The 16,150-nt window shown below is 41.2% G+C and overlaps 1 protein-coding gene across 1 annotated transcript in view; it reads right to left on the bottom strand.

Moving 5' to 3' along the window:
* Positions 1-16,150, bottom strand: part of LOC101521841 (contactin-associated protein-like 5) — a 415,974-nt gene that overhangs the window by 355,981 nt on the left and 43,843 nt on the right. The window contains exon 2 of the mRNA XM_058664165.1: positions 2,177-2,281. Within this exon, the coding sequence (XP_058520148.1) occupies positions 2,177-2,281 (105 nt within the window). The remainder of the gene's footprint in view (positions 1-2,176; positions 2,282-16,150) is intronic.

The raw sequence follows: 16,150 nt of genomic DNA, 5'->3' as shown, positions 1-16,150 counted from the left end.
TCCCAGCTTCCCTGCAGCCCATCCCTGGTCATTTCTAGAGCAATGCAACAGATTAAAGACCCCTCTCCTTCTGTGCTTTGCAAGTAAATACATAAACTTTGAAGGAAACTATTCAGTAAGGGCAGGAGAAATACAAAATTATTATTGATTCCCCACTGGGTCTTTGATTGGCTGCCTTTTTTTTAGAATAATACTGTAAGCAATAGTTTAACAAAATTTTGTCACTGGTTAACTTTTAAGTAACTGGGGCCTTCATAATGAAAAACCTGTGAAGTATAAAACAAAACAAAACAAAACTGCCAACAGGAAAATCAAATCAATCTGTTAGTGGAGACTTAAAAGTATAAATTAAGGCATTAACCAATTAACTCTTTCAGCACTTGAAAGCCGAGTATCAATAACTCAACTATAGATTAGAACTACTGTGAGATCAACTTGTGTATTTGGCTTCATGTATCAGTGGGAGAAATGGCTAACTATTTTACAAAATTGCACACATCCAACTTCATATCATTCGGGACACTTCACACCAGGAAATATTTTAAAGAACTTATCTAGAATTTATTCACATATTTTGGAAAAATTTACCAGACATTTCATTATGGCTGGCTGTAACTGATAGGATCACAGGTTGTTTTCTCACCTTTAAATATTTTTGTATACATATCTTTCATCACCCATGTCCACATCCCCTCCCCACCATCCACATAGCTGCTTTCCCCATATTTTGGTGCTTTTTAAAAGAAGAAATGTTAATTTTACAGTGAAATTCAATTATTGAGGAAAATTTAGATAACATTATCACAGTATCTTCATAATCATGCAGGCCCCGGTCTCCCAAGGATTAACTCCACAGCTTAGCTTGTTTCTCAGAGCATAACAGGACTGGCAATTTTGGCCTGATACATCTAGCCACTGGCTTAACTGCAAGTTCCTGCTTCCTATTTGTCAAGTTATCTGCCAAGGGATTGGATAAAACTCAAGGGATTTAGGGTGGCCACTAGAGGATTGGATAAACACTGGGAGGAACTCAAGGGATTTAGGGTGGCCACTACTGGGAGGAACTCGAGGATTTAGGGTGGTCCCTTGAGGACTGGATAAACACTGGGAGGAGCTAGGAAGAGTATAAAAGAAAGCCTGGAGTTGCAATAAAGATCAATCTGTCATCGATCGGCATTCGGTGTACTGCGTATTGCCTTGTGTTGTCTCTCTGCGTTGTCTTTGTTGTAACCCTAGTCCCTCTGCTCGGCTCGGGGTACGTGGCGACGCGGGCGTTGCCAACATCAATATCTTAGTAGCTGTTCTGTTACTTGCATGAAATGTACAAATAAAATGAACACTTCTTTCTTAAGTGATTAATTTGCTGAATCAAAAGGCAGAGTTTCAACAATATAAGGGAAATAGAAACAAAGATCCTCCAATCACTCATTAACTCCCCAGAAGGTATAAAACGAGGGCTGAGCCAGTTCGAAGCATGTAGGCAGGGGTTTCATCAGTGTCTCCCATGTGGCTGCAGGGAGCAGTTACCAGAGTTTCACCAGGTGGGTTAGCAATAAGCTGGTTCTAAAGTGGGACAGCCACAACTAGAACTGGCACATATTTGTTACTGGCTTTACAGATAGCCACTCAACTGACCATGCTATAATTCTAGCCATAGCAAATACTTTTAAAAAAAAATATATTCAAACCAAACATTTTTTCAAAAGTAATTTTCACATAGATCTCTTCGATTGATTAAAAAGGAAATTTGGTGGGCAAGCTTTTAGCCGAGTTAAGACATCAATTTGATTATTTCTGTCCTGTATCAGAGTTCCCAGTTTGTCATATGGCTCCAATTTCTGATGATGGAGATTTGCTGTGGCAGCCGGTGATGGCACAATCATGCTTCTCTCGCTCAATGGTAAGCCTTGCCCCAACTCAGTCCTGGCTATTTTAGATATCTGGGGAGTAAACTGACTGATGAACACGAGTCAGCTAATTGAAGTACTATTTCTCTGTCTTGCATGTGTGTGCATTTCTTTCTTTCTGTCTTTTGTATAACTCATCAATAAAAAGACAAATAATTTTCAATAGGAATTCTGTGTTTTGGAAGGACAAAGGTGAATATTTCCTTTCTTCCAGAACGTAGTATGTGCTACACAGCAGTTGACATTTGGATTTCAGTGTCCCTACTTACCAACTCGCCTGTTGAGCTGTGCTGTGTGGGGAGCTCCAGAGAGATCAGAGGAACTGGAAAAGGCCATTGGAGAGAGCTGAGATGCTAAAGGGTCATCACAGTTGTCTAAAATGATAGGGGAGAGAAAGAGAGACCCAATTCTGTTAGCAAGACCTAGTCCACGAAGAAAGAGGTCATGACATCTATTAACCTCATTTATGCACATGCTTTGAACACAGGGAAGCCAATGTCTGCACACCTGCTCCTCAGAGTGATAACAAATGAAAGGTGTAACTTTCTTTCGCAGAGAAGATGAGCCATGACTGTTAAACAGGTTCAGCAAGATCACAACACAAGGAAACAGCATAACCAAATTTTTTAACAAATTTGCTAATTCAAAAAAAAAAAAAAAAAGAAAGGAGAAAAAGGAGCTACCCATTCACTCTTTAAACCAATTGTGTAAGCAAATATCTAAATTACTCTCATTGAACTTATTCTGTCAGAAGGCAGGCTATTAATGAGGGAGGGGCACTATTTATTTACTCATTTATCTTCAGTTTCTAAGGACATCCACAATAATTGTGTATAGAACAATAATACGATTTATAATTGTGTATTTCTAATTATATAAATGCATTTGAAATTTATGCTCATTCAATAGCTCATTTCTATTCAAGGGAACAATATAGAATAATCCCAGTGTTTGTGCAAGTTTGATCTACCATTCTCCTACCAATAGCTGCTCTGTTTGACCTTCTTTAGATGTTATGGAGCCCTCTTTCAAAGACTTTTTTTATTTGGTCTACATTTAGGCAAAAGTAACAATGCTGGTCTTGACATAGAAGCCAGAATGATCCATTTTTTCACCAGAAAAAAAATTTCCGTACTTGTTTCTTTACCTCAAAACTCATGCTATCCTGAAGAATAAAAAATAAAGCTGGAAGAATCACAATTCCAAAACTCAAGCCATGCTACAGAGCAGTGGTCATCAAAAAAGTCAGCTACTGGTACAAAAAAAAAAAAAAGAAGAGAGAGAGAGAAAAAAACAGTAGAACAAAATAGAAACCCCAGAATGGAGTCAACACGTGTACAGTAAAATGATTTTCAACAAGGAAACAGAAAATAATCTAGTGCAAAAGCCTGGTCTCTTCAAGAAATGCTGGTGGGAAAACTGCAAAGCAGCCTTCAGAAGTAGGAAAGACCCTGACCCACCTGTCAGCTCATACAAAAATCAGTTCTAAATGGATCAAGGACCTAAATCTACACCCAGGAACCGTCAAACTATTAAAGGAAAACACAGGAAGCATTCTCCAAGATATAGGAATGGGAAAAGACTTCTTGGATAAGGGGCCAAAAACACAGATAGTCAAAGAGAAAATAAACAAATGGGCAACATCAAACTAAAAAGATTTTCTACAGCAAGGGAGACAATCAGTACAGTGAGGAACCAACCGACAGAATGAAAGAAAACCTGTGCACAGTACACATCTGATACGCGGCTAATACCCAGTATTTACAAAGAATTTCAGAAATTCAACAACAGCAAAACAAACAACCCTATGAAGAAATGGCCAAAGGAAATGAAGAGACATTTTTTCAAAAGAACACATTCAAATAGCTATTACACATATGAAAGCATGTTCAGGCTCCCTAGCTGTCAGGGAAATACAAAAGGAAGCCACACAGACATTCTACCTAATGTCAGTGAGTTTGGGCTACATTCACAACTCTACTAACAATTGGTGGCATGAATTTTGGGAGAAAGATATCCTTCTCTGGTGCTGGTGGGACTGTAGGTAGTACAACCACTATGGAAATCAGTATGGAGAGAGCTAGGAGAACTGAAAATGTACCCTCGTTATGACCTAGTTATCACACTTCTGTGAATATATCCAAGGGAAATGAAATCTGCATATGAGACAGGAATCTGTAATTCCATATTTACAACAGCACAATCTCAACAACAAAAACATGGAAAAAACACAGATACCTGTCCAACCAGGAGCAGACAATGAAATTCTGTTACAGTTACTCCATGGAATACTATTCAGCCATTAAAAAGAATGAAATTCTACCATTTGCAGCCAAATGGTCCCAACAGGAGACCATTATTTCAGCGAAATAAGTCAGTCCAAAAAAGACAGATATCTTATGTTCTTTGCAACATCAGACCACTTACATGCCAAATACAACAATAGCCTTTTCAGTATTGTTTTTGCTGCATCTCAGGGACTTGGTATTTTTGTTTTTATTTTCATTCATTAAATTTTTTTTTATTGATTTCCTCACTGACTCATAGGATGCACGGTAGTTTCATGTGCTTTAAGAAGGTGTAAATTTTTTTTCTTAACTTCCTCAGGGATACATTGATCAATTATAGCAAATTATTTAACTTCATGTTGTTAATTTTGTATTTTTTTTGTTGTTGTTGATTCTGTTTTATGGCTTTTCATTTAAGGGAATGAATAGTAACGGTGTAATAGAGATTATCTTATTTAGATGTGAAGATACATTGCAGTATGTATCTCCAAATCCAGATCAAAGATGGAGTCCCAATGACACAGTTAAATATATATTTTTAAAAAATTTATTCATTTTATTACAGCCAGATATACACAGAGGAGGAGAGACAGAGAGGAAGATCTTCCGTCCGATGATTCATTCCCCAAGTGAGCCTCAATGGGCCAATGCTCGCCGATCTGACACCAGGAACCAGGAGCCTCCTCTGGGTCTCCCACGCTGGTACAGGGTCCCAATGCATTGGGCCATCCTCGACTGCTTTCCCAGGCCACAAACAGGGAGCCAGATGGGAAGTGGAGCTGCCGGGATTAGAACCGGCGCCCATATGGGATCCCGGCATGTTCAAGGCGAGGACTTTAGCCACTAGGCCACGCCGCCAGGCCCTAAATATATTTTGACAGTAGGATCCTGGACCCGCAGCCATTGTCCATGTCTACAATGTCAGGATACACCTAAAGAGCAGAATGATGGACTAGTGACTGATTAAGAAGGACTATAATATTGCAATGATTAAGGTGAAAACAGTGGGGAGGTAGATTTGGGATTCTGGGATAGGGAAATCTCAGAGCTTGTGGAAATTTATAATGACAAAATAATAGAGATAAAACAAAATAAAAAGAATGGTTGAACTTGGGGAGTGGTGCGTGAATGAACAACAGCACCAAGAGGGGAACATGGAATCAATCAGCCAGTCAACATAACAGCATGAGCATTTTGCCTGTGCTTTCCACTGGGTCCAGTTGTTCTGTAGGACAGTGACCAAGAACTTCTTGAAATCTAGACAGATTTCATTCAAACTAAGTTTGAAGTGCACAATACATTTCGCAAATAAATTCAATCACAATGTTTCAGCAAAATTTGGTTTACCATTTTTAAAAATATTGCTTACAGAGAAATGTTCTTGTTCTTTTAGCAGAATCTTAGAGCTTTATTTCCAAAGAACTGCATGGAAATTAGTCACAGAAGAATTCAATTCTCATGTGCTAAGCAATATTTTTTCTAAATATCATCTACCAGGAGAATCAAGATGGCGGAATAAGGTAAGGACAGGTTTAAACGGATGGAAAAACATTTAATCAGGATGAAGCAGAAAGGACATATTTCAGGAAATATAGGAAAAGACAGAACAACAGTAGAGGGGTACCTGGAGATGACAGACACAGGAAAGCAGCGTACACAACGGTGTTGTGTTGCAGGGACTGATGCTCTAGCGGCACCCAGCTAATGGCGATCTGAACTCCACCAGCAGCCAGAATTCCACCCGCAGCCAGGTGGAAAGGGAATTTCCAGACAAAGAACAGTCTATCCTGCTGGTCCGTTTGATTTGACCAGGAGCAGAGAGAGAGAAGCAGATCCCAGATGGGCAGTGTGAGAACAGGATGGATTTCATAGCCCAGTCAGCCCCTTAGAGCTGAATTGGGCGCCATTTTGTGTAAGGAGGCAAAGCCAAGGGAAAGAACTGAGCATACGCTGAGCTGGGAGTGAACTCTTTTCTGATACAGTGAACTGCAACAATGTGGCATTCTACAGGTTCCATCCAAGACAGGTCTGGATAGCCCTCAGACCTGACAGCCTGCAGATCAAGAACTAGTGGTATGTCAGGCGCTATTTTGTACACTGTGGCAATAGCTTTAGGACTACAGGGAACAACAGTGAACTGCACATGTGCTGAGCTTGTGAGAACTCGCTGAGTTCACTGGATTGCACTGGTTCCGCAGGAAAATAATACCGACTGTGGCATTGTACGGGTCAAAATAGGTTCGTGTGGCACACAGACCCAGCGTCCAACAGGTCCTGACAAGATCAGCGCCACCAACAACCTAATTATATAGGACACCTGGTGTCTCTCTAATCCTGGGACCTGCTCCAACCAGAAGTGGGAGAAAGGTTGCAGTGACAACAGTGCAGCCTCAGCACTGTATCACAGGAGGTGGAAAGTGGTGAGCCAAGAGCTGGGGCTGTGGAGACCATGGTGGAAATCTGATATAAGAACCCAAACCTGGAACTCGCTGGAGGTTGTGGCACAAGTGGCTGCAAGGAAAAAGTTGTGTACCAACTGCAATAAGTAAAATTGCATTGCAGACCTGTGGGTGACACAACTTAGAAACCTGCCACAAGGAGAAGACTGCTAACCAGAAGTGCAATGACCAAGAGCAAAAGAAGAGACAAAAGCACAATGAATATTACTGAAAACTCCCCTGCAAAGGAGCAAAACCCTATGCCAACCTCAGAGTTAACTGAGGAAGACATCGAGAAAATAGGGCACACAGAATCCATTAGACTCATTTTAAGCTTCTGATAAAAAATGAGAAGCTCATGCAAGAGTTCAAAGGATTTAAGGAAGCAACAAAGCAAATCAAGGCTGATATATCAGAAATTAAGAACACGGTAGAGCAAATTAAAAGTACAGTGAAGAGTCTCCAAAATAAAATGAAGCAAGCAGAAGAAAGAATCTCAGAATTGGAAGATTTTTCCTGTCATCAGGGAGAAGCAAACAAGAAGCTGGAAGCAGAGCTGGATCAGGCCAAGAAAGGTATTCAAGAATTGAAAGGCACTATTAAGAGGCCAAATCTAAGAGTTATGGGAGTCCCAGAAGGTACAGAAAGGGAAGCTGAGTTTGCAAATATATTTAATGAAATAATAAAGGAAAATTTCCTAATCTGGAGAAAGAATTGGGAAACAACATCCAGGTGGGGCACAGAACTTCCAAAATGGTTGATCAAAAGTGATCTTCACAAAGACACATGATTATCAAGCTCTCTTCAATTGAACATAAGGAAAAGATCCTTAAATGTGCACGTGAGAAAAATCAACTGACATATAAAGGAATGCCAATTAAGCTCACAGGAGATCTCTCACAGGAAACTCTACAGGCAAGAAGAGAATGGAGTGACATATTCCAGATTCTAAAAGAAAAAAAATTGTTGGCCTAGGAAAACATATCCAGCAAAGCTTTCTTTTGTCTTTGAAAATGAAATAAAATTCTTTCACAGTCAAGAAAAGTTAAAAGAATTTGCCTTTTTCAAACCTGCCCTACAAATGATACTTCAAGATGTTCTCTTGACAGAGAAGAAGAAGAGCACCCAACAAAACCAAAGGCAAATGAGAAGAACAGCCCAGGAAAATGACAACAGAAGACTAAAATGACAGGACCAAAGTACCACCCACACATATTAAACTTTGAATGTAAATGGCTTAAGCTCAATCAAATGCCATAGATTAGTAGACTGGATTAAAAAACAAAACCCTTCTGTTTATTGTCTGGAGGAGACACACTTCACCAACAAAGATCAGTGGAAACTATATCACATGGGTTTTGTTGTTTTCTGTTCGTTTCATCTCTTCAAAACACTTTCTTCTAATTCTTCAGTGACTCATAGATCATAGAGTAGCATCATTTTCTTCAAGAAGGTTCTTGATTTTCATTTCTTCAGCTACACATTAGTCATTTAATAGCATGTTATTTAACTTCTTACTGTTAATTTCTTTTTTCTCCCTGATATTGATTTTGTTTTGTGGCTCTTCATTTAAGGGGATGTATAGTAGCTGTGCAACGGAGACTGTCATATCTAGTAACATGTCTTTTAACTTCATGGCATTGTAAATTTCTATTTTTCTTTCTATTGTTGATTTTGTATCATGACTTTTCATTTGAGGGGATGTACAGTAGCTGTGAAATGGAGACTAACATCCAGATGTGAGGATGCAGTGTAGTATGCATTTCTGCTTCCAGACAAAGATGAACTTACAATGAAACTGTTCACTATATCTTGACTGTAGGATTCTGGACTCTGCCATTGTCCATGCTTACAATGATTGACATATGACTGTGTATGAAGAACTATATATTAGTAATGATATGGAGGAACTAGGTAGAGGGGGATTGGGAAGGGGATAAGGGAATATGGAACTGTACCATCAAATGATAATAATAATAATAATAAAATGTAAAAAAAGGACTTAACCAGAAAAAAAATATCATCTACCAAAGAAGAATTTGCATTTTTCCCAAGCACAAATATTAGAAAAACTATCTTGGTGCACTGCACAACCCATAGCACTTCCAAATGCTCAGTGAAAGGGGGATGATGTGGCAATCACAGCAGTGGCGTCTCTGCACTTGGGTCATGGTGAGAATGGAAACGTTTCGGTCCTGGTTTCCAAAGCAGAGCAGAAGAGGGAGTACCTCACTGCACAGCTCACTCATGAAAGCACACCATTGATGCTCTATTGTGAGGGAGGCCTTCAACATAATACAGATCTAGCATTTGTTTATGTGTCTTCAAGAAGCATCTGGTTAGTCTGGTGTGGTGGGCACACAGAAAGTCATCGACTCTCACAGGGAGTCAAAGTCCCAGTGAATCACACCGAACCTTGTTCATGCGTCTTTAGAGAGGCTCACAGCCCCTCCACCAGCGGCTGCTCTGTGCAGGTGCTTATGCATTTCTTTTTTTTTTTTTAAAGATTTATTCATTTTATTACAGTCAGATATACACAGAGGAGGAGAGACAGAGAGGAAGATCCTCCGTCTGATGATTCACTCCCCAAGTGAGCCGCAATGGGCCGATGCGCGCCGATCTGAAGCCGGGAACCAGGAACCTCTTCCGGGTCTCCCACGCGGGTGCAGGGTCCCAATGCATCGGGCTGTCCTCAACTGCTTTCCCAGGACACAAGCAGGGAGCTGGGCAGGAAGTGGAGCTGCCGGGATTAGAACCGGCGCCCATATGGGATCCCGGGGCGTTCAAGGCGAGGACTTGAGCCGCCAGGCCATGCCGCCGGGCCCGCTTATGCATTTCTTAAATACCTAGCACGTGTACAGCCATTACCACTGCGATTAGATCCTGAGAAGTAAGTTGTATATCATAGATGCACTTAAAAAAAAGATTTATTTATTTTTATTGGAAAGTCAGGTATACAGAAAGGAGGAGAGACAGAGAAGATCTTCCATGTGATGGTTCACTCCCCAAGCGGCTGCAATGACTGGAGCTGAGTTGATCTGAAGCCGGGATCCAGGAGTTACTTCCAGGTCTCCCACAGAGGTGCAGGGTCCCAAAGCTTTGGGCCATCTTCAACTGCTTTCCAAGGCCACAATCAGGGAGCTGGATGGGAAGTGGAGCTGCTGGGATTAGAACTGGCGCCCACATAGGATCCTGGCGTGTTTAATATGAGGACCTAAGCCACTACAGCATTGTGCCAGGCCCACAGACGACACTTTTGAGCATTGGACCCCATCTAATCCTTTTAGCTTTCTTTATAGCTTGTCCATTGTGCAACTAGCAATCTTTTCCCCAACACCTATTTTTTTTTTATTTCTCCCCTGTAAATTTAATCACTTAAATATTGGAATCAGAGTTTCCCTTTTATAACAGTCCTGGTTAAAAATGTTAGTCAATCATGGAGTTGCCAACGCAGAAGTTATCTTATTATTTCAATTCTATTCATGAGAAAAGGTTTTTTAAATATTCATTTATCTTATTTGACAGAAGAAGGTTGGAAGAGGGGAATCTTTCATTCACTGGTTCACTTGCTAAATGGCTACAATGGAGAGAACTCGGCAGCAAGAAGCCACAAGTCAGGAGTTTTATCTGTTCTCCCATATGGATGGAGGGCCCCAAGTTCCTGGGCCATCTTTTGCTACTTTCCCAGTTGCATTAACGGGGAACTGGGTAGGGAGCAGAATAGCCAGGACTCAAACTCATATGTGATGTATACACTGCAAGTGGAGCCTTAGCCTACTCTACTGCAGTGCTGGCCCTAAGAGCAAATGCATACCAGGTTCTAATTCACTTGTTCGTGGTGTCACTAGATAGAGAATTAATGTTAACACGGAATCTTATGTCAAACAAACAACCAACCCCTCCTAGACTATGGGGGAAATGCAACATGTAAACAAACCCACTGGTAGGAAATGTGAGTGGATTAACATTGGGTTCCAGCCCTTCAGACTTTCAGCAGAGTTGCCTTTGTGTTCACTGCAGTTCCGTGCACTGGCTTCCCCACGAGGCCCTGGCCTTAGTGAGAACTAAGATTCTGGTGCACTTGGCCTTGAGGCAAACCTACCCAGCTCTTGAATGTGCCTACCTTGCTTGTCAGTCTGTGTTGTTCAAATTTGGAACTTGGTAAATGCATTGAGGTCAGTTATGCTAATGTGAAAGGTTAGTTGTGCTGGTTCAGTATTTGTTTTAAACAGACCTTGTGAATGTAACAGTGCCTTTGGAGGACATATCTGACCTTCTGCTCTTGTTCAAAAAAAAAAACAAAAAACAGATAAGAATGGGGAGATTTCAAATCCGAGAGGAGGAATGCTGTCTCAGTCTCTCTCCAGATAGCTCTCTCGCTGGCTCTGCCTTCTGCTCCTCACTCTGCCAAACTGAGCATAAGCCAGTGATATTATCACAATGGCCCTATTCACTGGCAATTAAGGTTTTCTACAATTGACCCTTCTAATCGCAAAACTGCATCACGTTTTAGACTTGTTTCTGTTACTCAAGGAAGGGGAGAAATGAACCAGCTTTATTTCACTTTGTTTTATGACTTGGGGCAACCCGGTAAAGTGGGAACTATCTCGAAGTTTAGTACCAGGAGCTCCCCAGCTCTGATTTGTATCTTCTCTTCACACAAAGACTCCAGATGATTCTTTAAGTGTACTCAATTCTATTCCCATTGTCTGCAAAAAAAAAAAAAAAAAAAAGCCATCTTTGCCACATTGAGTCAATAGATGGAAGGGGAAGAGATGCTAAAAACCCTCCTTTAAAATATGAAGTTCAGAATGAGAGCAGCAGGCAGCAATTGATTTGCTGCTTACAATTGTTGCCACTTTGACAACTTTTCTTCTCAGGATCTCATGTCTCAGCTGCAAAACCTGCCCAAGCAGTGGGCAGTGTCGTGGAGAGCCCCTTAGTGCTGTTCAGGTGACACTCATCTACCTACACAGCAGGATTAGCAACGCAGGGGAGGTTCAACCAGGGAACAGGAGCTATAGTGACCAAGAGGATAGCTCAGGGAAGTTCTCCCATTGCTTGCAAGGCCCCCCCATGGGCTGATTCCTATCATGGCTGGAGAGGGAGGATGGCCAACAGCTCCTGTTGCAGCTGCTCACGCAGGCCTTCAGCAGGCTCCTTCTGCGTCGCTCTTTTCTGAGTGTGCGTGTTTCCTAAGCTAATCACTCAGTCCCTGAAAGTGTGTGTGCAGAGGTGTAGCTGGGTGACATGTGGCAGGAAGCAGCCACGGTGGAATGGGAATTCGGCCAGAGGTGTTTGAAGGACAGATGCATGGACTTAGGGTCTCTGGATGGTCACTTCCAACTGACAGATGACAGTCATGTCCCTGTGAGTCGTTTGCCAAGAATGAGTCAAACTTTACAGTTGCATTTGTATAGTAGAATATTTTCAAAATATAATTTTAAGAAGCTCTTTTGTGGGTCTTTATAAGAGTTGTTTCAAAAAATCAGAAAAACATACATTTACAAAATGCAGACCCTTATGCATATGTGATTTACAGTTCTCTGCATGTCATCAGTACGTTACGGCTTTACTGCATTTGTGCTGTTGTCTGCTCTAACAGTGGAGCCATTGCCTACGGGATCTCATCCCCATAAAGGTACAACTATTCTGGGGCGTAGGATCCTCTCAAGTCCTTCACATCACTCGCTGTTCCTAGAAGCCCAGTGCTGTTTGCAAATGACTTCATTCTATACCACAGTCTAACAAGGCTTCTGAACAAGAAGCAATCTCTGAAATTTTGAAACCTCAGCCTTCATTTTATCTATGAGGGCACTAAAGATGGTGCCTAGCAAGAATTCCCAGATTTATTCCATCAGTTAGTGGATCAGCTTGGACAGCTTCACTGTCCTTTACCAATCATTATGCTGGAATTTTCCACGTCTGCATAACGCTGCGACTTCCAGTTATACACACATTTTTTTCATGACAATATCGTTAATTAGCTTACTTTATTTTGTGGGGAAATAAAAGACAGTTTTATTTGGTTGTCAATAGCAAAACATTAATGGAGAATAATACATAACTTACAAAATAATTCACTTTTCTTATCTACTCTTTTTGCTTTCCTTTTGTCTGCTTTAAGCACTCCTCCACCAACCTCCTCTTTTCAGATAAAGCCAAACCATCAGATTGGAGAAGCAAGGGAGACACAGACAAGAAAGGGGTGAGGAGCTGGTGTGGAGGTTGATTACAGAGCCTGTGTCGGGTGCAGGACTCCCAATGTCCGAGCACTCCCATATCCCAGACTGCTTCATACCTCGATCCTCTTAGCAACACAGCAGCTAACGGCCCAAGTAACTAGGTGCCTGCTACCCACAAGAGAGGCCTGGATGGTATTTCTGGCCGCTAGCTTTGGTTTAGCCCAACACAGCTCTTATCACTATTTTGAGGAATGGGCTAGCTAAAGGAAGATGAAAGATCATTCTCTCATTTTCTCCCTTCTCTCTCTACTCTCTGTCACTCTGATATTCAAGTAAATAACTCTTTTTGAAAGGATTAAAAATCATAACAATGTATCCTTTATCTTAGCAGTATCTGCCTGAATACTTAGTCATTTTGTCTGCTATATTCAGTCTAAAGAAATGAAGGTAATTTCTGCTTCAGGATGCATGTACAGTTAAATAATATCTCTTTCACGTTAATGAAAAGATAAAAGCACCAACGAGGGTTCATAGTAAATATGATCTTTACACAGCTTCTTTCATTTTATCATTGATTTTTTAAATGATTCTACTTTGGATAACTTTGTTGTTGCTGTTGCCAAGTTATATACTTATTCACTATTATTACAATACCAACGACATTACAGATGATAATCAAGTCAAACTGAGTGCAGCTCCTTGATTACCACAATAAACTGTCTGCGAATTTAAAACTTACATCATTCACTTGTATTTAGAGATAGGATAACATCTTTAATCATTGCGTGTTCCGTGGCCTGTATGAAGACACAGAACATGCATTTGTCAAGTTCTGAACATGGTATGTGAGGTGATAGCTCATGCTCTTAGCTTTCTTCACTTTCACCCTGTTGCCTCTGATTTCTCTTAACAAACAGCAAAAAAAAAATACTGTGCTGCAGCTATTGAATTGGACCCTTTCTTCATTTTCCATGTAGAAACCCTGAGAGATAAGTTACTTCATAAGGCGCAGACCCTAAAACAATGGCTCTCTCAACTGTGAGATGAAAAGACCAAACCTCTAGCCTCATACCCATGTGCATTCTGAAGTAAAACTTTTTGCTTTTAAAGCGGTTTATTCATTTAAGTGGTACAAAGAGAGAAGATGAGAAATCTTCCATCTGTTCCCCAAATGGTTTCAGTGCGTGGGGCTGGGTCAGATCCAACGCTGGACCCTAGAACTCCACCGGGATCTCCCTGCTTGGATGATGGGGCTGATGCATTTGGGTTATCCTGCGCTGCCCTCACAGTGCAATAGCAAAGAGTTGAATTGGAAGAGGAGTAGCCAGGGCTTGACTTGGTGAGCACAGGAGGCTGGCTTTGTCGGGGCCGCTTGATGTGCTGCACCACACAGGCCTGCTCGTACGTGCTTGTTGGCCTCATATTGGGTACTCATACTTGTATCCTTGGCTGTGGAAAAACACAAGAATGCCACAGACAAGATCTCTGAGAGGAGAAGCCCAGCCTCTACTTTGTACTCGAAGATAATCCAAATACACGCATATATATATAAAGCTGTATGTATCTATATATAATAGATATATGTGTGTATACATACACGTGTGTAGATATATATAAACAACTATATGCACATATATATGCATGTGTGTGCTATATATATATATACATATATATATATGTAATTTTATGTGTAATGTAAAGCCCCTTACATTTCTGCACCATGACATGCAACAAAGCATTTATCTGATATCTGTGCCTGTACCACATCTGAGTTATTTTATCATTGTCTATTTGCACTGCCAAATGGAAGCCTTCTTCTTCTTTGCTTTCATCAACACACTTGAGTTGAGGATATACCAAGTGTTAGAGTCTCTGTCAAGCTTTTAGAGTTTACGTGATGACAGCAAGGTGCTCCGAAATGGTACAGTTGGACACAGGCTGCTCAAGGCCCCATGGCAGTGATTCGTAATGAGTTCATAAGCCCATGGCTGCCTGTGGGAACCCAGAAGAGAGTGTGCTTTTGTCTAGCAGTTCATTCAGGGTTTTCAAACCATCCTAACATTGAAGGAGAGATCTGGAGTTCACTTTTAGCTTCGAGGTGGCAGCTGCTGTGTAATTTCTCTCAACAAAAATTTACTGAAGTTACATAACTGATACTCAGTGCTAGGATAAAATCCATGCAAGGAACAAAATGCCTGTTTATCATGACCCTTTATTTTCTTCTAATGATTAGCAGGTTGCAATGTCTTATATAGTGGAGCTAGATTAATAAGTCACTTATAATAGATTGAAGGATGAAACAACGCCATCTTCTGTGATGAAGATATTTAAGAGTTTTTATTTATTTGCAAGAGTTAAATAGAGATAAGGATAGAGAGACCAGTTCACTCCCCCAAACCTGTCACATCTAGAATGTCTATGGCAACACCTGAGTGGAAGCCAGAAACTTCATCCAGTTTCACAAATGCATGGATGAGTGGCAGGGGCCTAAACACTGGGACCATCCCCCATTGCTTTTCCCAAATAGCCACGGTGTGAACGAGCAGACACATGGGATGTGGGTGTTGTAGGTGATGGCTGTACCTGTTGCTATATCTCAATGTCAGCCCTTGATGAAAGTATTTGTAATCAGAGAGCCAAACAACACAAAAAGAGCATGTATTTAAAATACATGTTGAGGGACCTGCTAAGGAAACACCTGCATCCCAGAGGAATAGCTCGTTTTGATGCCTGGCTGCTGGTCTGGACTCCAGCTTCTAGCTCATGCAGATTCTGGGAGACACAATGATAGATAGACTAATTGGAATCCTGCCACCTGGGGAGAAGACTACAGCCCAACTCCTATTGTTTTACGCGTTTAAGGCCTGTAAACCAGTGGGTGGGTTTCTGTCATCTCGTCGCTCCTGTTAACCGCCTCTTAGAACACAAATGTATTTTGAAGACATATGTGTTTATTCATGTGTGTATTTATCTACTTTCACCTTGAGATTTCTCTCAGATTTGCACTCATTGTTCCCCTCTTTCTTGCAGTTTGATCCTATTTGACCTGTGGAAGTGGCTTGGTGGTGGTGAAGAAGCAAAGATGAAATTATGTTTGTTTGTTAGGCCTCAGGTAAGCCTGAGTCAGATCATCATTGCAGGTGCTCATGATGGTCAGGTGACAAAGTACGAGGCCCAAACACCAGAGTCTGGGGTCTGGGACCTGCTGTGGAGATCGGCTTTGGTCAAAAAGCTGAGAGGACCATGTTCCCAGATGCAGAACTGCAGTTGGCTCTATAGCCACATAAGCTCAAGCCATGAGATTCTTATGGACTACTGATGATGCTGCAATA

The sequence above is a fragment of the Ochotona princeps genome, chromosome 5, assembly GCF_030435755.1.
Source record: "Ochotona princeps isolate mOchPri1 chromosome 5, mOchPri1.hap1, whole genome shotgun sequence".
NCBI classification, from domain to species: Eukaryota; Metazoa; Chordata; class Mammalia; order Lagomorpha; family Ochotonidae; genus Ochotona; species Ochotona princeps.
This window is presented reverse-complemented; position numbering and strand designations above follow the sequence as displayed.